General features: G+C 43.9%; 1 protein-coding gene across 5 annotated transcripts in view; it reads left to right on the top strand.

The window, feature by feature from the left end:
* The window catches only part of LOC147635897 (15-cis-phytoene desaturase, chloroplastic/chromoplastic-like), a 38,374-nt gene extending 11,787 nt beyond the window's left edge, over window positions 1-26,587 (top strand). For 3 of the 5 annotated variants that reach the window (XM_086801301.1, XM_086801303.1, XM_086801304.1), the window contains exons 7-14: window positions 24,380-24,499; window positions 24,625-24,838; window positions 24,923-25,025; window positions 25,185-25,232; window positions 25,358-25,403; window positions 25,505-25,692; window positions 25,819-25,981; window positions 26,150-26,546. In XM_086801301.1, coding sequence (XP_086657427.1) covers window positions 24,380-24,499; window positions 24,625-24,838; window positions 24,923-25,025; window positions 25,185-25,232; window positions 25,358-25,403; window positions 25,505-25,692; window positions 25,819-25,981; window positions 26,150-26,218 — 951 coding nt within the window. In that variant the 3' untranslated portion in view covers window positions 26,219-26,546. Of the gene's footprint in view, window positions 1-24,379; window positions 24,500-24,624; window positions 24,839-24,922; window positions 25,026-25,184; window positions 25,233-25,357; window positions 25,404-25,504; window positions 25,693-25,818; window positions 25,982-26,077 lie in introns of all 5 variants that reach the window. The other 2 variants (XR_015266454.1, XM_086801302.1) reach the window with 2 other exon arrangements.
* The last annotated feature ends 222 nt before the right edge of the window (window positions 26,588-26,809 follow it).

The raw sequence follows: 26,809 nt of genomic DNA, 5'->3' as shown, positions 1-26,809 counted from the left end.
AGATCATTGTCCTCGATGATCAGCTATGGGAAATGTTTACGAATCAGAGCTTCTGATTCCCAAGTAGCATCGGTTAAAGGAAGACCTTTCCAGGCAACTAGAAACTCTCGGAGAACGCGATTACGTAACCGCTTCTCTCTGCGATCTAGTATCTTGTCTGGACCATGGTCTACAGAGTCATTTTCCTGCAAAGAAATAAGACCATCAATTAGATTATCATCCTTAGATATATATCTCTTGAGTTTACTAACATGAAACACCGGATGGACACGACAGCGTGGTGGAAGTTCCAACCGGTAAGCTACGTCACTAAGCTTCTCCATAATGGTCCAAAGCTTCTCCATAATGGTCCAAGGTCCACAAAATCTAGGCGAAAGCTTAGGACACTTTCCAGTAAATAAAGATGTAGAGTTTAATGGTACTTGAAGAAAAACTTTTTCTCCCTTTTCAAAAGATCGAGGAGATCTTTTCTTATCAGCATAAAACTTAGCTCTTTCAGCTGCTTGCTGAAGTTTAGTTTTAGTCAATGCTAGAGTATCTTGCATTCTTGCCAAAAATTCTGCCGCACTAGGACATTTCTGTGGTGTGCCTATAGTACCAGGAGTTAAGGGAGACATACCATAATTCATCTCAAAAGGAGACATACCGGTCACCTTATGAGGTCTATTATTATATGCAAACTCTAGCAAGGGTAAGTATGAATCCCAATCTGTCTGACTATCAGATACATAAGCACGTAACATGTCCTCGAGTACTTGGTTGACCCTTTCCGTCTGACCATCTGTCTCGGGGTGGTCACCACTACTCATATTGAGAGTAACATTCAACTTTGCAAAAATATGTCTCCAGAAATGTCCACAAAAACGCACATCTCTGTTTGAAACAATAGACAAAGGTAATCCATGTAATCTAAATATATTCTGGATAAACAAATCTGCAACCTGTGGAGCTTCCACGGTGTCCTTGGTTGCTATAAAATGAGCCATCTTGCTCAAGCGGTCAACTACCACCAAAATGGTATTTTTTTGTCTTTGAGTTCGTGGCAATCCCGTGATAAAATCCATGGATATGCTTTGCCAGTTAGATTCCGGAATTTGTAAGGGATGGAGTAACCCGGGGCTCTTTACTCTTTCTGCCTTTATTGCTTGGCATTGAAAGCATTGTTGGACATACTTGTGGACATCTCTAAATAGATGTGGCCACCAAAATGCCCGTCTAACAAGCTGAACTGTTTTATCTTGACCAGGATGCCCAGCACAGGGATTATCATGGTTCTCTTGCAAAACTTTTGTTCTTAGTTCCCGTGCACAAGGAACATATATCTTTCCTTTCCGCTTTAGCCATCCGTTCTCAACTGAGAAATTGGCATACGGACTTGATGAAGGTCTTAGTGAAGAAGTAGACGAAGCTAACTCCTCACTAGTATGCATACTAGACTCGAGTCTGGACCTTACTGTATGTGCATAAAGGTCCTCCAACTGTGCTTCCTTGATTTCTTGAAGCAATGAGTTTTCTAAAACTGTAAAACTCATATTATACATAATTCTAGATAATGCGTCAGCGACTACATTATCTCGACCTTTACGATACAAAATTTCCATATGAAATTCTTGCATCAACTCAGCCCATCTACCTTGTCTTCCTCGTAGATCAGGTTGACTGCAAAAATACTTAAGTGTATGATGATCTGTATACACTTTAAACTCAGCACCATAAAGATAGTGCCGCCAAATTCTGAGAGCATGTATAATAGCATACAATTCTTGCTCATGGACTGGCCAATTCTGTTGAGTTGGCGAAAGCTTCTTGCTTTCAAAGGCCACTGGCCTACCATCTTGGCTTAACACTGCGCCAACAGCCACACCGCTGGCGTCAGTTTCTAAGACAAAAGGCTTTTCTAGGTCGACCACTTTCAAAACTGGAGCTGTTGAAACTGCTTGTTTCATTGTATCAAAACTTTCTTGTTGCATAGATGTCCACACATAGGGCACCTGTTCTTGCAACAAATCTGTCATAGGAGCTGCTATTAGAGAATAGAGCTCTATAAATCTACGATAAAAACCACTTAATCCCAAAAAGGATCTAAGTGCAGTGATATTTTCTGGCACTGGCCATGCCAATATCACGGAAACTTTCTTGGGATCCATTCTAATCCCATCTGCAGAAACTATATGACCTAGATATTCAATCTCAGTCATACACAAAAAAGTCTTTTCCTTGTTGGCAAACAAACTTGTTTCACGCAACGCTTGAAAAACAGAAATTAAATGTGATTCATGTTCTATGATGTTCTTGCTATAAACTAGCACATCATCAATGAAATCTACCACAAATTTACCCATGAATGGTCTTAAAATATCATTCATTAACATCATAAAAGTAGCTGGAGCATTAGTCAAACCAAATGGCATTACTAAATACTCATACTGACCAAACCTGGTTCTAAAAGCTGTTTTATATACATCTTCTTCTCTTACTCTTATCTGGTGGTAACCACTTTTTAAATCTATTTTACTAAAAATAGTAGCACCACCAAGAGCATCTAAGAGATCATCGATCCTAGGCATAGGATAACGATGCTTGACAGTAATTTTATTGAGTGCTCTGTAATCTACGCACATCCTAAAAGAACCATCCTTTTTCTTTACAAGTAAAACAGGCGAGGCAAAAGGTGAAAAACTCGAACGAATCAGGCCTTTACTAAGGTATTCGTCCACCACCTTCCTAACCTCGTTCTCCTCCTTGAGACTCATGCGATATGGTGGTCTAGCAACTGGATTAGCTCCTGGAATGAGCTCAATCCTATGCTCCACATTCCTGCGAGGAGGTAAACCAATAGGTAACTCAGTTTTAAATACATCTTCGAATTCAGCTTTTATCTTATTAGAAAGATTTAAAGCTGAGGTGATAAAACTGCCACCAACTGTCGAATCCATCCTTGGATTTGATTTAGAAATATTTACAATATAACAAAAGTAAATATACTTACAATCTAACTTGAGCATCTTGGTAGCCTTTAACAGTTTCGCTTCTGGGAAATCGGGTTCCCCGCGTATCAAAAGGCGTCTGCCACTATGCTCGAACTGGATGACGTGGGAAGAAAAGTCTATCGTTGGCTTCTTCCATGCATGCCATTGCTTGCCGAGAACTAGATCGAATCTCGCAAGCCGTGTAATTTCAAAGTCCAATTTGTCCTCGTAGGACTGGATCTCGAATGGGAGTCCTCTGACTTGACGATCCCACACTTCTGTGCCCTTGCCGTCAGCTAGCTCCACTATGTAGCTGTACTCTGAAGGCTGCGTTTGGAGCTTTAGCTTCTTGACAAGCCTTGAGCTAATTACATTATGAGTAGAGCCAGTATCAAAGAGGATCTTGACTGGCGTTGCTTGCACAGTCCCCTTCAATACTATAAGCTCGGTGTCTGGAAACTGGTAACCCTGCTGTGCCCCAGGAGACAAGACTACATCTGGAGCTGTAGGCACCTTCTTGGTTACCGAAATAGCTAAAATTCTTTTAGGATAATCTTGTGGAGTGTCATCCAACAAGTCATCCTCACTGTCCTCCGACACTTGCATTGGATTAACCATCATACTAGCCGTGATCTTTGACTTCTTTGGGCAATCTTTAAATTTATGCTGGCCCATACATCCATAACACAGCCCTTCCTTCATTGCTTTATCCCTTTGCTGCGGAGTAAGCATAGATCTATTAAAAGCCCTTTCCGCCATAGCAGAAACTTTTCTTTTGGTCCCCTTTGCAGTTTTGATCATATGAATCTCTTTAATCTCTTTACCCCTACCCTCACCAGTGGATGGTAAAGTAGAGGAAGCTGGGGCCAAAAATCTAGGGGCGCGAGTCCAAGAGGATTTCTGGCCTCCACCTCCCGAAGGAAATTTCTTGCCATCCTCAAGCACAATTGCTAATTCAATGGCGTCATTCAACGTAGAGCATTTCTCTTTGCGCACTAGAGGCCGAAGAGTTTCTTTAAGTCCCAACACAAATTTATGAACTTGCAGGAAATCAGGAATATGCTCTGGCACTTTTAGCAAGACTTCCCGATACCTATCCGCATATTCTTGAACAGAATAGTTCTTCTGCGACATGAAGAACCAAGAATCAAGCGCTCGACTGCGCTCGTCAGGTGGCACAAAGTTATTATAAAATATAACTTTAAAGGCATTCCAGGTAACAGGCTCTGCTTTGTCCTTTTCTATCTTCCTCCACCATCGATGAGCCACATCGAGGAGGTTATACGTGGCTTGCTGAATCTTAGCCACATCATCATTTATATGGCACAGCCTAAAACATTGCTCCCACTTGGAAAGCCATTGTTCCACTGCATCTGCTGTGCGAGCTGCTGTATTGCCATTATATTTAGGCGGTTTGAGATCTTTAAGTTGCCACTTGGCTCGCCCCAAAGTAGGCACTCTAGCCGAGGTTCCTGGCTCTCCAAGACCGCCTTGATTGATTTCCTCATCAAGAGGGATGGATATAGACTTTTCTAATTCTTTTCCCCGCATTTCAGTCAATTCTTTCATTTGATTAAGAACTAATTGCATAGTGTTTTCCATAGAGTCAATACGAGCAACCATAGTAGTCACATCAAGTGTTTCATCCTCGTCATGCATGGTCGAATCAGGCACCTGTTGCTGTGAGGATTCTCCTTCCATGTTTTCTCTCTCTTTTTTTTTTTAATGGCTTGATGAAAAGAGTATAGGAAAAGCACCCAAATATTTACAGCTAGCAAACTGTCACACAAACACTAATTGCACTTGTAAGTTCTGCACTTTATTGTCTTTGAATGAAATTTACCAGCATAACAGCATAAAATGCATGATAACCCCAAAAACTATGCATCAATTGCCCCAATTTTGCTCAAAACATGTATTTTATGAAGATTTTGATGCGAAACAAGTCCAAATTTGCCTTTTTGATGCAAAAGACCAGAAATTGCAGAGTCACAAATTGATGTGCAATTCACTCTATGCATGCATATCCACACATAAACACTGCCTGTGCACTTTATACATGTACTAGAACATCCTTTTGAAGCATTAAAGAGTCAAAAACGCATATCTGGCACCAATTTTGAGCCTTCACGACGGATTGCAGGTTTTGCCAGACGTCTGCACCATCCTTAACTTTCCAGAGGCGCTGAGAGAGCTTGAAATGTTTGAACAAAATCCCACATAGGAAAACACAAGCAGAAGGCGAAGGGTTTAAGATGTAAAGCGTGGCCCTTTTTCTTTCAAAGCAAAAGAGAGAGAGAGCTCTCTAGCGTGTGGGCTTGGTTGACGTGCGCACGCCGCTGGCGGATTCCCTACCGTCCCCTCTTGTGTAATCAGCTGTTTGCAGCGTTCGCTATGGCGCAGCGCAGCCCATCTTTTTTTTTTTTTTTGTTAACAGAAAAAGCCTACTGCACCGCTTGTTCCAGAGCGCTCGTAACCCGCTCGGATACCAAATGTAAGAGGACTAAAAATGACATGTGTGCGCTTCTCTCCTCCCAGCCAATATAGCCCATGAGTTTCTATAAATGGAAGTCCCCTAGAGCATGTTCTTACCTCCTTATCAAGCAAAAGGTAGAAGTGCTCTCTTAGCTCCCATTCCCGCACTCCTTGGCTAACCCCCGAGCTACGGACCTTGGCCCACTAGGCCCTTGCCCGTGCACACACTAATAATGTCCGGTCTAGGCCTAATTGCCTCGGGGACTAAATTAATATATATGTCTAACAGATAGACATGCACCGTAATCGAAAATAACAGAAGATTATTATTATAAAAAAAGGGTGGATAATATATTGGGTCAATCTCTCTCTCTCTCTCTCTCTCTCTCTCTCTCTCTCTCTCTCTTTATATATATATATATATCAACCATATTGGAATGCTCTTGACCCAATATATTATCCACCCTTTTTTTAAAGGAATTAATAAATCTATATATATATATATATATTGGAATGATCTTGACCCAATATATTACCTTTTTTTAAAAGGACTTAATACATCCATATATCCATATATATAGATGTATTAATTCCTTTAAAAAAAGGGTGGATAATATATTGGGTCAAGAGCATTCCATCTACATCCATATATATAGATGTATTAATTCCTTTAAAAAAAGGGTGGATAATATATTGGGTCAAGAGCATTCCAATATGGTTGTCTAGCACCCTTTTTTAAAAGGAAAATATATAATAATCTTCCAATCAGAGTGCATAAGCATGAGACGTCTATTGTAACATATATATATATATATGTGTGTGTGTGTGTGTATATATATGTGTATATATATGTATATATATATGTATATATATATATATGTGTGTGTGTGTGTGTGTGTGTGTGTACATATATATATACATACATATATATATATACATATATATATATACATATACATATATATATACATACATATATATATATATATATATATATATACATACATATATACATACATATATATATACATATATATATATATATATGTGTGTGTGTGTGTGTGTGTGTGTGTGTGTGTGTGTGTGTGTGTATATATTTATATATATATATATATGTGTGTGTGTGTGTGTGTGTGTATATATATATATATATATATATATGTATATGTGTGTGTGTGTGTGTGTGTGTGTGTGTGTGTGTGTGTGTGTGTATATATATATATATATATATATACATATATATATACACATATATATATATATATATAATACCGATTTTTTGAACCTATGGTTTTTTTAGTACCTTTCGAAAACATCAAAATTTCAAAACCTCCAAACGTTTTGTGTGACTATGATTAAGACTACCTGAATTAAACCCACAATTAGCATCAAATGACATGGTATCTAGAACACATCGAAACACTTCATAATTATAATTCTTGACTATATTATGGAGCTCAATTGAGTTTACAAAAGTAATGGATGGGAAAATCACCCTATAGACAAAACTAGACACCATCCATGACGAAACATAAACTATGACTCTTCCAATCTATCTGTTCATCGTGGTTATGAAAGCACTCTTTACCTGTAATAACATCTACTCTATCCAGATTCATAATCATGAAAACTAATGAAAGCACTCTTTACCTATAATAACATCTACTCTATCCAGATTCATAATCATGAAATCTAATGAAAGCACTCTTTACCTATAATAACATCTACTCTATCCAGATTCATAATCATGAAATCTAATGAAAGCACTCTTTACCTATAATAACATCTACTCTATCCAGATTCATAATCATAAGCTCTGTATAGTTATAGGCATCGGAGACAGTGACTGATCCCAAAACTGTGCGCCCGACGGCATGTCGATACGATATTGGTGATCACTTTGGTGTGTCTCCACTCCTTACGCCTACACAAGCTTGGCATTCATGAAGTTGTTGTTGGAGGTGGCAATTCGCGTAGCTACTCTTGGGTTGTCGCATGATTGGAAGTGGTGGATTATCCCATATGCAAGAGCATGGGAAGCACTCTTTACCTATAATAACATCTACTCTATCCATATTCATAATCATGAAATCTAATGAAAGCACTCTTTACCTATAATAACATCTACTCTATCCAGATTCATAATCATGAAAGCACTCTTTACCTATAATAACATCTACTCTATCCGGATTCATAATCATAAGCTTTGTATAGTTATAGGCATCGGAGACAGTGAGACTGATCCCAAAATTGTGTGCCCGATGGCATGTCGATACGATATTGGTGATCACTTTGGTGTGTCTCCACTCCTTATGAGATTCCCCCGGTCGGGGTTGAGCACAATCTTGGCAAACACTTAAGCTATTAACATAATTAAACAATTTTAAATGGCGCAACACAATAGAGTAAGAAGCTGAATTTTATTTTGCACACTGCACTAGGGCCGGAAAGGGCCGACCCCCCTTGTAATAGATTTTATTATCAAGGAAAACTGTTACAAGCCTCACGGGCATTCACATGCCAAACTGTTCAAGTGCATCCATGATCATGAAAACAGCATTGCAAACAAATTTGTCGTAGACGATGGAATCCATAGCTTCACTTGAGAGTAGCTTCGTTCCTTGATTCCTTGAAGCTTGTCAAACGCAGCTATGCTCCACTGGCATCCATACACATACACATGTGTGTGCCAGGACCGAGACATAGGAGACCATATTGACAAAGCATTCGAATCTCAAATTGAAAATTGCTTGCAAAATGCTCTTACCAAGTATTGGACGATCAATGTCGAGCTCCACCTCCGTGCGGACGAACTACAGCTTGAATGTGACCGTTTTCCACTTCCGGCTGAAATTAGGGTTTCTGATTTTTAGGGTTTTAAGCAGGTTATATGAGTCCAAAATTGGGCATTTTGGGCTCTTTAGATGCCTATGAGTAAGGGGCACAGCTTGGTATGGTTTCCTCCAAAATTAGGGTTTCTGAAATTAGGGTTTTTGCAGAATTAGGGTTTCTGAAAATTAGGGTTTCAGCAGAATTTGGGGGCGGTAGAATGGTTAGGAGACTCCATATTCATTTAGAAAAGAGAGATAGAGTGAAAAGGTGAGCAACTGGAGGCTTAACTGTGAAAGGAAGAATCTTCAAGCTTTCCATTGGAGCTGGGAGCAAGAGGGAATGAAAATCAGCACTCTCACCAAGCAAAAAGTTAGAGAGAATAACAAAAATAGGCTCTCTTGAAGGGGGGCGCCTATTTCTAGAGAGAGAGTGTAGAGAGAGGTAATTTTCACGAGATTCCCCCGGTCGGGGTTGAGCACAATCTTGGCAAACACTTAAGCAAGTATTGGACGATCAATGTCGAGCTCCACCTCCGTGCGGACGAACTACAGCTTGAATGTGACCGTTTTCCACTTCCGGCTGAAATTAGGGTTTCTGATTTTTAGGGTTTTAAGCAGGTTATATGAGTCCAAAATTGGGCATTTTGGGCTCTTTAGATGCCTATGAGTAAGGGGCACAGCTTGGTATGGTTTCCTCCAAAATTAGGGTTTCTGAAATTAGGGTTTCTGCAGAATTAGGGTTTCTGAAAATTAGGGTTTCAGCAGAATTTGGGGGCGGTAGAATGGTTAGGAGACTCCATATTCATTTAGAAAAGAGAGATAGAGTGAAAAGGTGAGCAACTGGAGGCTTAACTGTGAAAGGAAGAATCTTCAAGCTTTCCATTGGAGCTGGGAGCAAGAGGGAATGAAAATCAGCACTCTCACCAAGCAAAAAGTTAGAGAGAATAACAAAAATAGGCTCTCTTGAAGGGGGGCGCCTATTTCTAGAGAGAGAGTGTAGAGAGAGGTAATTTTCAAAATGAGTAATAGCATGGTGGCAGGTCCTCATACTGCCACCCAGTCCATAACCATCCCTTTTCCACACAAATTTAATGGGAAGGGTGCCTGGACACTCGCCTAGCCGACCGGAAGGGAATTCTAGTCTATTCTTACTTATAGTTTGTCCGCCCGAGCTTTAATGAAGTGTGGACGCCCAATCTCACTTATGACTTGGGCGGACACACTTATTAAAGTGTGGACCTGCAAAACAAAGAATACATTGCTTTAACTCATAAAAGAGTAAAGTGGTGTACTTACCACCTGTCTACAGCCCACAAACGAGGTCAGAATACAGTTTCACTCGCACGGTTCACAAGAGGGCGTCCCCTACATGTGAACTACACAAACAAATCTTGCATGCAATCAAATAGTTCATGCAAAGACAGGATTTTTAACTTGCAAACATGTTATGCAAGGATGCATTGAACAGTCTCCCTATTCATTTAGCTTGTAGTCCGTGGTACCATACTCTGGATTTGGGCGCAGATACACAATCCCAACCCATATATCCAGCCTACTGGCTCTCGGTGTAGACATAAGTCCCCAACCATAAGATGCCAGTCCATCCTACAGAACTCGTCCATAGGCCTGAAGCGCAGAGAATGCCCAAATAGTGACATCCTCCCCTGCTTCTAAACAGTTGACCGCAACTGAAATGCTTCCGAATATGCTAAAATTGGAAAAAGCTAGACTCAGGAAGAGGTCTGGCAAGGAGAGAGCATGCCCAAAACTCTCTACCAGGTATTATGGACCCTTCAAGGTGATCAAGAAGATCAATGATGTGGCTTTTCGACTTGCTTTACCGGATCATTGGAAGATTCATAATGCATTCCATGTGAGCCTCTTGCGCAAATATGTGGGACCGGAACCTTTCGAACCGGTTATGGAAGATCCACCAGAGGTGGAAGAGCTGGAAGAGGTATTGCAGCCAGAGCAAATTGTGTTTCATAAGGAGCGAAAGTTTGCAGGTGGCAAACTCCAGAGGCGCTACCTTGTGAAATTCAAGAACTATTCTCCTATGGATGCAAAATGGATGGATGAAACATACTTCCAGGAGTATCCGCAGCTCCTCCAAGCATATTTGGAAGCATTTCAGTTGCGGTCAACTGTTTAGAAGCAGGAGAGGATGTCACTATTTGGGCATTCTCTGCGCTTCAGGCCTATGGACGAGTTCTGTAGGATGGACTGGCATCTTATGGTTGGGGACTTATGTCTACACCGAGAGCCAGTAGGCTGGATATATGGGTTGGGATTGTGTATCTGCGCCCAAATCCAGAGTATGGTACCACGGACTACAAGCTAAATGAATAGGGAGACTGTTCAATGCATCCTTGCATAACATGTTTGCAAGTTAAAAATCCTGTCTTTGCATGAACTATTTGATTGCATGCAAGATTTGTTTGTGTAGTTCACATGTAGGGGACGCCCTCTTGTGAACCGTGCGAGTGAAACTGTATTCTGACCTCGTTTGTGGGCTGTAGACAGGTGGTAAGTACACCACTTTACTCTTTTATGAGTTAAAGCAATGTATTCTTTGTTTTGCAGGTCCACACTTTAATAAGTGTGTCCGCCCAAGTTATAAGTGAGATTGGGCGTCCACACTTCATTAAAGCTCGGGCGGACAAACTATAAGTAAGAATAGACTAGAATTCCCTTCCGGTCGGCTAGGCGAGTGTCCAGGCACCCTTCCCATTAAATTTGTGTGGAAAAGGGATGGTTATGGACTGGGTGGCAGTATGAGGACCTGCCACCATGCTATTACTCATAAAAGAGTAAAGTGGTGTACTTACCACCTGTCTACAGCCCACAAACGAGGTCAGAATACAGTTTCACTCGCACGGTTCACAAGAGGGCGTCCCCTACATGTGAACTACACAAACAAATCTTGCATGCAATCAAATAGTTCATGCAAAGACAGGATTTTTAACTTGCAAACATGTTATGCAAGGATGCATTGAACAGTCTCCCTATTCATTTAGCTTGTAGTCCGTGGTACCATACTCTGGATTTGGGCGCGGATACACAATCCCAACCCATATATCCAGCCTACTGGCTCTCGGTGTAGACATAAGTCCCCAACCATAAGATGCCAGTCCATCCTACAGAACTCGTCCATAGGCCTGAAGCGCAGAGAATGCCCAAATAGTGACACCTTAAGCCTACACAAGCTTGGCATTCACGAAGTTGTTGTTGGAGGTGGCAATTCACGTAGCTACTCTTGGGTTGTCGCATGATTGGAAGTGGTGGATTATCCCATATGCAAGAGCATGGGAAGTCGAAGAGCCATATATAGGGTGTGGTGGCACCTTGTCATAGATATCTCTTCCTTTTGGGGGGAGCAACGGTTGGGAGATGGGAGCCCAGCCATTGACATTGTTCAGTGCCCTAGGGTGGTGTGCGTGTTGTTGCTGTTGCGTGACTTTGACATGGTATTAGATTTCGGCATGTGTGGTCCTAACCTCTGTTTGATTGAGGTGCTCAAATTGAAGGAGGGTGTTGGAGGTGTCAATTTGCATAGCTACTCTGGGGTTGTCGCATGATTGGAAGTGGTGGATTATTCCATATGCAAGAGCATGGGAAGTCAAAGAGCCATATATAGGGTGTGATGGCACCTTGTCATAGATATCTCCTCCGGCCGGGTTTTGGGGGGAGCAACGGCTGGGAGATGGGAGCCTAGCCATTGACGTTACTTAGTGCCCTAGGATAGTGTGCGTGTTGCTGCGTGACTTTGACAGTGAGTACTCCGAGGGTCAAAAAAAATGTGTACAATTTTCCCCATGAGTATTAGGCTCGTGGGACCGAAAACTTAGCTACAACCCTTTCAAGAACTATGATCTAAAATAATAGTGTATATGGAAATAATTTTACCTTTAGCCTTGGTCGTATGGGCTCCCTTGGACTTTGACTTGCCTTTCGAGTGCAATTCATTCTCATGTGCCCTTGTGCTGACCACAAGTGAAGAACCGACCCTCCTTAATGTACTAAAGTGTCTTTTACCTTTAGCCTCGGTCATATGGGCCTCCTTCGACTTTGACTTGCCTTTCGACTACAATTTGTTCTCGTGTGCCCTTGTGTTGACCACAAGTGAAGCACCGACCCTCCTTGATGTACTTAAATGTCTGCTCCACTTTCTTAGATTTCTTTGAATTGGGGTCCCCCATAACATGTGATTCGCCAGGGATTGCGCCCATTCACGGTTGGTGTAGGCAGCCATTGCTCGGTGGCGGGCCTTGGCTGTTGCTGGCCTGGCTAGACCATGCCACACAACTGGCTTGCCTAGGATAGCCATGCTTAGCTACCCTAACTGGTCGCCATAGGCCTCAGGTTGCCCAGCAAATCTCCACCTTGAGCCAAGCCTTTCCATAGGGTTTCCGCCTCTCAGGCCCCTCTGTTGGGCACTTGCCCTAAAGCCCAAACACATACATACAAATAGTGTTTTTTTCCCATCTCTCTAACACACAACAACATGCAACCTCAATGCCAGCAAATCCTTGTAAATATAAATTTCAACAGAGCAATCGTTCTAATGAAAGAGAAGCGATGAGAGAAATACCTGGAAATCCTGACATCTACGCCTAGACACGCATACGTCTTCAGCCTCTACGTTGGGGGGTGCTTTGATACCAACTGTAAAGTCCTCAAAATCTGTCCTAAACAGAGTAAGTACTAAACAGAGTAAGTACTAAACCAAATCATGAGGGAGCAAGCAAGCTCACCTCTCAACCACGATCAGCATCCACACCCATCTCCCCCGAGCCAAGGCTAGGCTCTTGCTCAATCTCATAGGCCCATGTCTAACTCCGGTGTCCCATACCATCGAAGCTTGCTCGAAGGCCTTCGACACGCCAGCCTATGTACTCAGGAATGAGCATGTTTGCTCTCCTGGTCCAAGCCAGATTGGCCCATGATACTCTACAAGGTTGCTTGAATGAAACACCGGACACATCCTCCAATGGCTTGGTAACTCCAGCTTGAAGACTCATCAACAACATTGAGCTTCTTGATAATCTTGAACGGGCCTTTCTTCTTCGGAGCTAGTTGGACGCAACTTCCCCGAACTGTTTGAGCCTTTGCTTCATGATCTTCAAATAAACCCAATCTCCTTCTTTGAAGGCACTAACCCGACAATGTTTGTCAGCCTCACGTACTTGCTTTGTCTGTGCTTGCCGTATTTTTTCGTGAACTTGTCGCAATAGTTGGCCCTAATCCTGAACCACCTTGTCTGCACCTGATGCTTTGATACCAATGTATCACGCGGAAGCTCTGAGAGTCTTCTTTCAGCCCTAAACACCACTTAGAACATGCTGATGCAAAAACGCAGACAGAAGGGAGAGTAGAGAGAGAGAGAGAGCTGGAAATTCAGTATATTCATATGGTACAAAAAGGTACCCCTAAATCTACAGCCATGGGCTGCCTTCATGAAAAGGTGGAAACACCCAAAATAATCCTAGTGCTAGACCCACTCCCTAGTGGAATGAATGAATAACTCAATGAGCACTATGCCTATTTATAGGCCCTTGGACCATTGGAGTGCTGGCCGACTGGTCATATTTCTCCACAAACGCAGCTACGACCTGTCCTCTTGCAGCCGACAGTCCATTGGTGCACCCGACAGTTCCCTTGTGCATCCGACAGGTCAACCATGTTCTTCTCCAAGTCCACACTAGTCAAAACAGCATAACATGCTCCTAAATTCTGGTTCTAACTGATCTTTTTCTGGCTGCCCCTTCTGGACTAGCTTCAGGATATGTCCATGGGCAATCATGCACATGACACTAGGCTTCATTATGGCTGAGTCTGCCGTGTATCTTCGGAGCTCTGACAGAAACTCAGTACATAGACATTTGTATAAATGTATGCTCTTATGTGTGTGTGTGTGGGAGCATATATTGATACTAAGTTTTACACCCACTATTGGGCACTGATGACATTAGTGAGGACATCGTAGTATCTAGTCCATACTATGCATGATGGAGTTGATGGTTTATTGTCTTGTGGATGAATACCATGAGGTTATAAATTGCACTTTCTTATAAGGTGAATTTGGGCATCTAGGTATATATATATATATATATATACCATGTATAGTTGTTAGGGGAACCATGAGTCAAGCAAGAGTCACTAATCTTTCATATCCATGAGTTGCAATGTCCCTGTGCTAGAGTGAACAAAGTTTTGAGTAGCCAGACTGCATGCTGTTGTCATTGCACTTGCACCACATACGAAGGTGGAGAGTTTCCGGCAGGTTGTCGATGACTTCTGTTGTGTGGGTATGGTGATGTCCTTGTCAGAATATGCAGCGGAGATAAAGACAAGATCTGAAAACACTAGAGCAAGTGCACAACAGAAAAACACAGAAATGAAGAGAGAGAGAGAGAGGGAGAGAAGCGTATAACTCTGCTATATACACGAGAAAATCCAGGATACAAGATTGAGATGTGTGGGGGGAAAGGGGCCATTTTATATGGCTCCTAGCAACCAGTCGGCTCGCTGAAAACAGCCGACAGGAGCAACAAATGTCCACGACCTGCTTTGGTACAGTCGGCCAGCATAGAAGCAGTCGGCCAGGTTAGAGCACTCAGTCGTGACAGAATCCAGTAGAGTCGGCCAGCACACAGAGGTAGCCGACAACCCTCCCACACCCAGAATAAAATGGGAAAAAATAGAGAAAAATATGGAGGGTGGGGAAAAATGAGGAAACACCTAAATCGGGTGGGCACACCCAACAGAGGCCCTGGTGTAAATATACAGACAGGAGATGACTGCTAACACCCCCTCTCAGCTCCTGGATGTGGAACCAACCCCAATGAGCTGGAGTGCCGCCGGAGCATAGCCTGAGGTAGAGACTTCGTGAAGAGGTCCGCCGCATTGTCCTCTGTCGAACAATAAAGAAGCAAGATGTCACTAGCCAAGATCTGTTAGAAGTCATCTCCTGTCTATACCTATACACCAGGGCCTTTGTTGTGGGTGTGCCCGCCCTTATTAGGTGTTTTCTCATTTTTCCCCACTCTCCGTATTTTTCCCCCATTTTTCCCTATTTTTCTTGGCTTGGGTGGTTGCCTTGTGTTGGCAGGAGGGCCTATGAGCTGGCCGACTGTCCCTTCAGGTCCACAATGGCACAACTACACACAGATGCTGGCCGACTGGTGCTTTATGTTGGTCGTGGAGATATAGGCCCTGTCGGCTGCCTTTCTACAGGTCGACTGCATGCTTGGGGCCATATAAAATGGCCCCATTGCCCCATGCCTTTTGTATCTTCATTTTCAGGATTCTTGTGTATATATAGAGTTCATACAGAGCCACTCTCTTGTCTGCATTTTTTCTCCTTCAGCTCCCAGTTCAGTTTGTTATACAGGTTGGCGTTTGTCTTCTACGTGGACCTCTGTTCAGCGTGGAGTCCTGCACGTGTTTGCCCTAACTTCTGTGTCTCATATTCCGTTGCATATTCCGACAAGATCTTCTCACGAACAAAGTGATATTGTATCTCTATGTGCTTGGTCCGGGCATGGAAGACCGGGTTCCGAGCAATAGCTATACAGCTCTGGTTATTGCACTGGATGACTGTTGGCTCCTTTTGTGGAAACCCAATCTTGCCAAGCAACCTCCGCAACAGCCACACAACCTCCCAAGCAGCACCACAAGGAGCTCGGTACTTTGCCTCTGTCGATGACAAGGCAATAGTTGGCTGCCTCTTATTGCTCCTTGAAAGCGCTCCTGAGCCAAGGGAAAAACTGTAGCCTGATGTCAAGGTCCTCGTGTCTGGCTCTCCTCCCTAAACTGAGTCACTCCAACTTCGGAGTCGGACTCCGTCCATCAATCCCCCTCCTGTGTAAAAGAGTCCAAGATCCTTCGCATGTTGCAGAAACCACAAGATACGCAAACCTGCCTCCCAAAGAGTCCTCTGCAAACATGAGCTCAACAGCCTCATCAGGAAGCTCATGTCCAATCTGGTATGCATCAACCAAGACAATGAACCATTCTGCTTCTGAGTCAAGGAGGCATCATACTGCTCACAAGGATCAACAATTGTTACGGTGGGATGCCAAGTCCTGAGAAGACTACCCAAGGCCTTCGAAAACCTGTAAACCACCCCCTCTAAATCCGGAACCACAAAGCTTGGAGAATGTGCAACATCCACCTCCTCTTGCAAGTAATCAACTGCCACCTGCCTGGCCTTCCAATAGGTCCCCATGGAAAGAGCTTCCTCAACTACAAGAGTTTCTTTGTCCCGAATGCTACGAGACATCAGAGCATAGGTTACCTGTAAAGTTTCCTCTGACTTACGAACACGAACTACCAACATTTGTAATGGAAAGTTCCTGCCAACTGCTGCCATCATCTATCCACCAACTGGTCCGGGAAAGCTTGCACTTGTAGCGTATCCACACTTAAAGTGGCCATTACGAGACTTCCACTCTTCATAAAACTGATGACTTGGGGGAGAGAGTGCTGAAAGTTTGTAAACTCCATTCTCCACTCCGCCTTCCCAAACTACCTGGCCTGTTGCTTTGTCCCAGAGCGCAACAAAATGCTCATCAAGCTCCAACCGTATGCCAGCCTTGCAAACCTGATGCACTTACAACAGATGAAAACCAAGTGATGGAACATGCAACACTTGGGAGGAATGCTTCTCTCCTTTGCCATCGGGAACTATCTCCAACCTGCCCTCACTATGAATTGGGATAGTGGATGTATCCCCAATAAGGATGTGACGAGGATACTTGCAAAGATCCTGTAAAGCCGTGCGGGAAGGAGTCATGTGCTTGGAAGCACCACTGTTTAGTATCCACTCTCGAGTATCCATGGCGGAGAGTCCTCCAACCTCCTCCTTGCACGAAGAAGATGAAACACCGGTGTCCATAACCTCCAGGTGCACAAAAGCTGGAGTCTTCATGGTTGCTGCTGAGGATTTTGCACCCTTCTCAGTGCTCCACTTAGGACATTGCCTCCAATAGTGGCCTTTCTCGCCACAATCATTTCAGGTCCTCTCTGTCTTCAGTTTCTCTTGGTCTGAGTCGGGCTTCTTCTCAGAAGACTTCTTCGATGAAGCCTTCCCTTTGCCCTTGTTGTTATTATTACGGCCTTTCGACCGTTGGCCAGTTAAAGCCTCAGAACCTCCGCCCTGTGGAGGGTTCGTGAATCTTTCCTCCTGGTCCAATGCCATGGGCACAAGCTCCTCCCATGTGATGGTGCTGAGCCTGCCACCCCACTGATAATCAACGAAGAGTAAGAAACTGAGTACTGAGAGGGCAAATGTGACAGCAACGTTATGGCCATATCCTCCGGCCGATGATATCTCTTTCCCAGCCTAGAGAACTTCGTGCTGAAGAGCTTGCAGCTTGTTGATATGCTCCCGCATCGTCGACGACTTTGCAGGATTCATCACCCGCATCTGAACTTCCAAGGAGATCCTCTTCATGGGCGATACCCTTTTGTAGAGAGAAGCCAAATGCTGCCAAATACCTCTGGCCAGCGTCATATGCTTGATGTGATTGATTACCTGTGGTGTGCAATTGAGGGAGATGAAAGAACGGACTCTGGCATTGACACGATCCTATAACTGTGCCTGTGCCTCTCGTTCCTTCCGAATAGAGGGTAACTCCCCTTCCTCTAACTCCGGCCGTGGAACCCCAACAACAATGAAATCAGCAAGGTCGTAAGACTCCCAAAAAGATTCCATCATTACTTTACATATGCTGTAGTTGTTCCCGTCCAACTGACGGTCCACTGAGAACGTGGGGAGTGTTGGGATCTTCACGTGCTTCTCACCCATCTCAAGTAAATCTGCCATTGCGGGGGTGTAACTGAAAAGGGAGGGTGGGTGGGAAAAATGAAGAACTAAACCTGCAAGTGGCTGTCCAGCAAATAAGCCCGCCTTCCGCTTGCTTCTCCTCTTCCCGTACGGCCCAAAATAGTCCTCCAATCAGCAACATAGACAGCCCCCCTCTTGCTCACACAGTTCCCAAGATCTTCCAAGAGCCTAGAGCTCTGATACCATGCCAGAATATGCAGCGGAGATGAAGACAAGATCTGAAAACACTAGAGCAAGTGCACAGCAGAAAAACAAAGAAATGAAGAGAGAGAGAGAGAGAGAGAAGCCTCTTTTGTTGCCTTTGGCCACAAGCATAGAACCCTTGTGCATCTTCCAAATGCCACTGCCAAATGTGGTAGAGAAACCACATGCATCCAGGTGACCCACTGAAAGCAAACTCTTCTTGATGCCAGGAACATATCTGACATCATGGTGCTGCAGCTCCTGCCCATTCTCAAGGACCAACTGTATAGTCCCTTTGCCCTCTATATTGCATGCATGATTGTCCCCAAGGAACACCTTTCCGCATGGGCCTGGAGTATACGAGGCAAACGCATCCACATTGGGAGTTACATGGAACGAAGCCCCTGAGTCAACAATCCATGACTGAGGCATCTCGTCTCATGGGTGGTCAGCAAAGCATCTATAACATCCTTTCTGTCAATGTGCAAGTCACATTTGACGTCACCAGCACGTGACTCAACAGAATCTGATGCAACAAGGATGTCCTCTGTGTCTGACAACTCAGTGATCACAACACTAGAGGCAACATTGGCTTTTTCAGCCTGAGAGGATGATTTTTCTTTGTCATCCTTCTTCTCATCTTTCTTTTTCTTGCCCTGCCACTCCTTCTTTCTCTCTTTTTCCTTCTTAAAGAACCTGCAATCGGGCTTTTTATGCCCTTTTCTGCCACATTGGTAACAAGTAATATCTGAGTCTTTCTTTTCCTTCCCCCTGCTTTTACTCCTTGCTCTGTTAGAGGAACCGTCAGCATTCTTGCTTCTACCTCTAACTTGGTAGGCACCACCTGACTCCCCACTTGTTTTCCTCCTTATGTCCTCATTGAGGATAGAGCCCCTGACTCCATCATAGCTCAATGAAGAGGAGTTACTCAACGAGACGCCTAGTGTCTCCCATGAATCAGGTAGTGTCATCAACAAGAAGATAGCTTTAAGTTTATCATCAAATGGAGGAAGACCTGTGTCCTCAAGTTGACTGAGGATACCTGTAAACACACTCAGATGTTCGGACGCTGACTTAGATTCATCTAGCTGCAAATTTACCAACTTCCTCATCAGGTGAACCTGATTAACTGGAGTGGCATTCTCATAAGTAGCCTTGAGCTTCTTCCAAATGTCAGAAGCTTTATCAAGACCCTTAAGTTCTGTCAAAATATCATATGACACAGCCATCTTTTAATATGTGACAGCTTTCTTATTCAGCCTATCCCATTTTGCATCTGACATAGTGTCCGGTTTTGTACCCTCAACAGGCGTATCGCACTCTTTTAGAAAAAGTACGCCCAATATGCGCTCCTTCCACAAGTCCAAACCTTGCCCATCAAATTTCCGAATCTCAAAGAGATTCTTGAGCTCGGATGATGAAGCCATGTTGCTGAAATTTTCTGTTTTTCAACTTATAAACTCCTGTTACCTGTCATCTGCTTTTCCCTATGAAACCCTTTTCAAATGCTTGCTGAAATTTCTGTTTTTCAGCTTGAAAACACTTGAAACAGCGTGTAGAATGCGTCCCTGAAGGTCAACAATCAACTACAAGAGGAATGCCCAAATCTGAAATTTCTCGCCAGGGAAAATTTTCTCAAAAAATTTCACCGAAACCTCCTACACGGTAGCGGAAGAGTTGCTTACACTGATTGTAAGCTCCAAAGTTGATTCGGGCCAAGATTTGGCAAAGCACAGAGAAAAAACAGCAAAGTCGCCTTTTCCTGTTGCTCTTCCCAGCGCTCACGCGCTCACGACGGGCACAGAAGGCTCTGATACCAGTTTGTAGAAGCCCAGGGGTGTAGAGGAGAGTGTGTCGGTGGAGAAGTGTGAGAGTTGGAGCAGGTTTGTGAACCACACAGAGAGATAGCAGAAGTCGACACCTTGTAGGTTTCTTACGTGAGTGCTATACTTACACTCACACTACTTGAGTTTTATTAAAAAACTTAGGGTACACATGTGTCCGGGCGTCCGTCCGGACACGGGCCAATTTGGCCATGTAAAATAATGTATGTGTGTGTGTGTGTTTATATGTACACACTTTACGTATGTGACAAGGGGCTCAGCAAGAGCTTTACCCCCAACACGGATAGAGCTGGTGCAGAGACTTGTCGGCTGCATGCTGTGGGCTGATAGAGGCTTCTGGAAGGACTGCTGGTCACAGGTTGCTTCTTGGAAGGGCTACAGTTGGGCTGTGCTGCAGAGTGCAGAGGCGCAGCCTAGTACTTATTTACACATGCTTTTAGGAGATTAAAGTCGGCTGCTGTGCTGCGCTATAGGGCAGAGACACAGGCCTACTTCTCTCTCTCTCTCTCGTTGGCTCTTGGAGGATTGGTTGGCTGCTGTGTGGCTGAGTATACAGGCGCCTACAGGACTGTTTATGGGCTATTTTTGGTTGGCTGCAAATTCAGCTATGTGCTTGGGTTTCCAGCTACAAGTACAGGTCACTTGAATGTGTTCCTTGGCATGGGAGTGATGCAAGCTCGCATGGCTACATGCTCATGGAGCAGATTGTTTTCTTCCTGCTGGAAAGGAACAGAGGGACCTACAGTTATGGCCATCTCTAAGTTTCCAGATGTTTCATGAGGGAACATGTAACTGATATATGCCGTTGTTGGCACTGTTGTTGAATGGTGCTGTGAATGAATCTGTATGGAAATAGGACAAAGGTTTCAAAGGGAAACAGGCCTAAGGGTTTCACGTGGAAACAGGTCATAGGTTTCTCGAGGAAACATGTTTATGGTTCTCCAAGAGATAGGTCACATGGAGGCAGAAGGTACAGGAATGGACACATGTTTGGTACAACCTTGCTACTGATTGGATAGGGGACAGGGAATCCATGACAGAGATGGATAGTAGTACCCTTGGAAGGTAGAGAGGGTTGGTATAGGTGTGTTGACTGTGTGGTATGCTGTGCTGTGATGCGAGTTCTCGTTTGGGAGACAATTTGGGAGTCTGTGTTGTGATGCAGAAGCACTGGATGTGTCAGGGTGTGATGCTATTTATAGGGTGAGAGGCTATGGATGGTTGTGGCAACCGTGATCATGGGAGAAAGCTTTTGTATGCAGGACTCAATGTGAGAGAGTCTTTCGATGTGAACAATGGCTGGACTTGTTTGTGGATGCCGAGTGGACAAGAAGCCATGGCGGCTTCAGGGGTTCTACTGTGACGGTTGAGTTTCCAGCCTTGTTATAATCAAAGCTCTCTTATAATTAATTAAAGAAATACCGCAAGGGGCGCCACTGTGTTTTGGGGCCAATCGGTGTCCGTGTACTGTTTGCAGGAGCACTCTGGCTCCCCCTATTTGTTTTCCTTTTCTAGATCCTCGAAGGTGTTGAAGTGCTTTGTGTGCGAGTGTTTGTTTGACACCGCCCTAGACAAATCTCCCTTAGAAGCTGTGAGCAAAGATAGCCCATTGTCTTCCTCAAAAACATTATCAGAGATATCATCCTGGCAAGGAGAAGTATGCACAGAAACTGAAGAAGGCAATAGGAGAAACAAACTCCTCAGATGCAGTGAGCAAAAATAGTCCACTATCCTTCACTGCAGGAACATCTCCAAAAGAAGTATCCATAAGATCACTGGCTGCATAGCACCCAGAAGCAGAAACCATGTGCCGATCACTGGCATCACCGTACAGGTCACAAAGCAACTGCCACACAGAGAAAGTAGAAGCATCATCAGGAGCATAGATGAAGTGTCGAAGAACCGAATCCTGACAATTCAGGAGGAGAAAGCCATATATCTGTGCGTCAGTCTTCCTCCACCGACACACATCCTCCGCAGAGGCAAGGTCCGGCAAGCACCGATTCTTGTACGAGAGAGAAACTCCATCAAACCATACTCCCTGAGAATAGAAGTAACTTGCAACTTCCATGATTGAAAGTTACCACCATCCAACTTGTCTGCCTCATCTAGGAAATAACAAGAAAGTGGTACGGGAGCCAAATCTGAAGCTGTCGTCATTGATCCAACCAGTAGGACCAAACCTCATAAAAAAACTGTTCAAATCAGAAAACGCTGATGTAGGTCCCTTCCTCCCACGAAAACGCAGCCCTAAGAGGCTGGACAGCACCCGAAAATCCTCTTGTAGCAAAAAACGCAGAAGCTTCTGTCGACTGTACCTCCAACCTTGAGGCCACCAGAAGAGGGAAGCAAAAAATGCAGATTTGATATAGAGAGAAAAAGCAACCACACAGGGCCTGGGAATATGCTGTAAGAGGGTGCAAGAGGGAAAGGCATCAACTAGGATTGTAGCTTGGGCTCTCCTCAAGAAAAAAAACGCACAATCTCAAAAGTAGTAGTGTCCACCACAGGTACCAAGGTTGCCACCAAAGCCCGAACCACCACAAAACCCCTCTACAAAAGGGAATGTCCACCAGAGAGGAAAACGCAGCCAAAGACGGGCTGCTGTCCTGAAAAAACAGGCCGCCTAGATTCAAACTCCAAGTAGAAGTGAAACGCTGATGAGAAAGTTACCGTCTGGCTGCACGCGATGAAGCCAAACTGAAGGAAAACAACCAGCAGAAGCTGTCCAGAAAACGCAGCAAGCAGAAGGCTGCAAATCTGAGAAAAACGCAGAGGTTAAGGGGCTGTAAATAGGGCTAAATCTGGGGCAGCAAATGGAATCGCTGAACCAGGAGCGATGATACCATGAAAGAGTGCACAGAGCGGAAGCAACAGAGCACTAGAGTGTGCTGAATAGAGAGTGCAAGAGAGAGAGAGATATGAACAACTATGCTGAATACACTGAAGCAATACAGTCCCAAGCAAGAGACACAAGTAGTCTCATAAGTGAGGGAGCAAAAGATATACAAGACAAGATGAAAAAGTGAGAGGCCAGCCCACCTATTTATAGGTGGGGAGAGCTGGCGGATTGGAGCTACATATAGTAGCTGGCCGACAGGGAAAAAACCATAGAGGTTGGGAAAAATCCCAGAAAAATATGTAAAATAAGGGTGGCCAGCCCACAATCAAGGGCCATGCAAAAGGGACCAAAAGGACACTAGAAATGGGCAGAAACTGGGGATGAATGTGCTAACATGCCCCAAGTGGCATCCGACTCACATGGCTGCCATTCCTCGTGGGTCTTGTGGAACACCACCAACCAACCTCCTAGGAACTTCTTCCGTGTCTTGTGTTATGCTTCTTGGACTCTGTACACCTTCATCTAGGACACCACTAGTGTTTAGCATTGCTGAACTTGATGCTGATACAATGTTGCTTGGTCACCACACCACCAAAAGATCCAAGACAGGGCTGATGGTTTCATCCATGCGTGATGCAGTAAGGGTGGGTGGGACATGCGCATCAGTAACGGTTGGTGGCAACAATATCTCAGGATCAGCTTGAAGCTCTGATATCAATGTAACATGCGCGGAAGCTCTATGTCTTCTTTCAGCCCTAAACACCTTTGTATAGGAACATCTTGATGAAAAACACAAAGAAGAGATGGAGAGAAGGGAGAGAGAGAGCTGTATTTTCAGCATATTCATATAGTAAAAAAAGGTACATAGTTCTGGCAGCCATAGGCATGCCCTGAAAAGGTGGAAAACCCATCCTGCCTAAGCTACTGTGTGACCTAACACCCAAGGTTTCAGATGACCAAAACAATTCTTTGCAAAGCCTTAAATAGCTCCTATGAGAGATTCCAACTGGCGTGCCCTGCTCATGCCCTAAGTCTTCTGTTTATCTGCGGCCTTTCAGAGATTAGCCCTGGGATTAGCATGTCCATGTGCATGCACATGACAGATGGTGTTCAATTTTATACCTTGGGCAGTCCCTTTGGTCAGATGCTAGTCAGCCTGATACAAGTCAATTTATGGCTTGCCTGCCACCCGTTCTTTAGCTATTCATTGCCCAACTCTGGGTCTGCTAAAGCTAGCTCGGGTAGCAATCTCAGGTCATGTCTGTTGTGTAAAGCTCATGTAATTGTATCTGTTTTGGACACTGCTCTATTTCAGAAACTCCATGATTTATTCAATACTGCATAACATCAATCATGCGGTGTGGTCAATTTTTGTCCATGATCAGGGAGTGCCAGAGCGGGTTAATGATGAAGTCTTTATTGCCATGTCAAAAGCATTGAATTTCATTGATCCAGATGAGCTCTCCATGCAAGTGGTTCTTATTGCCCTGAACCGTTTTCTTCAGGTATGTTTAAATGACCCAAGTTATCATACCATGTAAGGATTATAATTCATTTCCCCACTCAGTTTCTAATTGCTTGATAGCTTGGCTCTGCTTACACAACCTTCTTCCTGATGCAATATTTTCAGGAGAAGCATGGATCAAAAATGGCCTTTCTTGATGGGAATCCACCGGAGAGGTTGTGCCAGCCAATTGTAGACTATTTTTTGGCAAGAGGAGGACAGCTTCAGATGAACTCACGATTGCAGAAAATTGAATTGAATGAGGATGGCACTGTGAAGCACTTAGTGCTAACTGATGGCAGGACGGTTGAGGGTGATGTATATGTGTCGGCAATGCCAGGTAAGGTTAGGAAAGGATATCTAAGAGTCAATATAATTTGGAGCTATTGTGACATTGAACATTGCCTTCACATTAATGATGCAGTTGATACTCTTAAGTTGCTGCTACCTCACGAATGGAAGAAAATCCCTTACTTTGAAAAGTTGAAGAAGCTTGAGGGTGTGCCGGTAATTAACGTGCACATATGGTAACCAATTGCCATACTCTTGCCATACTAGTATTCCAAATTCTTTCCAAGAATTTTCTTTAACATTCTCTTGATCAGTTTAAGGAGCTTGGGAGGAGTTTGCTTTATGCCCAGCTCTACCTTGGGATCTCATCTGATAACGTTGGTTGGATTTTCCAGGTTTGACAAGAAGCTGAAGAACACATATGACCATCTTCTCTTCAGCAGGTACGAGTTCTACGGCCTGATTCTTACTTAGATTTGTATGAACACCTACTCTGGGGTCTCCGTAAGGACAGTTTATCGTATCAGTTTCAGCTGAAGGCTTTTTCTTTTTTTATTGGGGTACGCAGGAGTCCTCTGCTCAGTGTCTATGCTGACATGTCTGTCACTTGCAAGGTAGATTTCAGGGCTAATTTTTGCACTCACTTCCTATTATTTGGATGCAGTAGTTTCATTTGGTCCAGACGGTGATATGTTGCCTGTGGATTCACTTGCAGGAGTATAATGATCCAAATAGATCAATGCTGGAGCTGGTCTTTGCACCTGCTGATAAATGGATATCATGCAGTGAGGAAGAGATCATAGAAGCCACCATGCAAGAACTCGCAAAGCTCTTTCCAGATGAGATAGCTGCAGATGGTAGCAAGGCCAAAATCTTGAAATATCATGTTGTTAAGACCCCAAGGTGGGTTCTATGACGACATGCAATCTTTGTCTTGGGCAAGCTTCTGAACTACGAAGAACGGACAGTAGTTTTGGGCCTCTTTTGTTGCTTGATGCCCTTTCTGATGAGTGGGTGACCCAAATGCAGGTCTGTTTATAAGACAGTTCCAAATTGTGAACCGTGCCGCCCCCGCCAAAGATCGCCTATCAAAGGGTTTTACCTTGCTGGGGACTTCACAAAGCAAAAGTATTTGGCATCAATGGAAGGTGCAGTACTCTCGGGAAAGCTTTGTGCACAAGCCATTGTACAGGTAACTGCTCTACTTGCGTCCTCGCATTCTAGTCATAACGACAGAACTTTTCTGGAGAAAGTCTTCCTGTGATTACTCTGCTTTTGTCAATTACAGGCATGACACTGGGATCTCCATTCCTTGGGCATGCTTGACTCACACCCTCAAAACATGTGCACACCCTGGCAGGATCAAGAGGAGCTACTAATTTCAGCTTCTTCAAGAGTTATCAAGGGGGCAGAGACGACCTTGGTGTGAAGATGCCATGTCTCTTGAGACCGGCCAAGGGTTGATGTTTTCTCAATCTACCTGCTTCCAGCAACTTGTGTGATGTCAATATCCATATGTATATCAAAATGAGCACCTCTAGTTCTGAGAAATTATTTTTTGTGGGGAAGGGGCTCCAAACCAGAAGCCTCTTCTATCAATTGGAAGCTTATGACACCTCACCTCATGGATAAGGTCAAATATTTTTTTTTGTTGTGGGGGCGGATTTTAAAAAATGGCAGCACCCTATCTTCCAGAGTTTCTGCATTCTAACTGCCCTTTATTTTATTTTTTTCAGTAAAGCTGTGGAGTTTTAAAAGTTTGGCGAAGCTTTAAAGGGGTTCATACGTATTGGACTGTTACCGACTGTTTAGTTGCCATGTTAGCCCTTGCAAAAGCTTCTAAATAAAAACTTACACTCCCCCCCCCCCCCCCCCCCCCCCCCCTCTTCTCTTCCTCTACATGCTCTAGATGGAGACTCTTTTATGTATAGTCACATAAATTAAAGCACACACTAGATCATTAAAACATTACTCTTTTCGTAAGACTACATAGCTCGAAGTCTACTGTTTGTATATTGAA

This window comes from Cibotium barometz, chromosome 8, assembly GCF_041138505.1.
Source record: "Cibotium barometz isolate CiBa-2024 chromosome 8, ASM4113850v1, whole genome shotgun sequence".
Taxonomy (NCBI): Eukaryota; Viridiplantae; Streptophyta; class Polypodiopsida; order Cyatheales; family Cibotiaceae; genus Cibotium; species Cibotium barometz.
The sequence above is the reverse complement of the archived record's forward strand: the minus strand, read 5'-3'. Positions and strand labels throughout refer to the sequence as shown.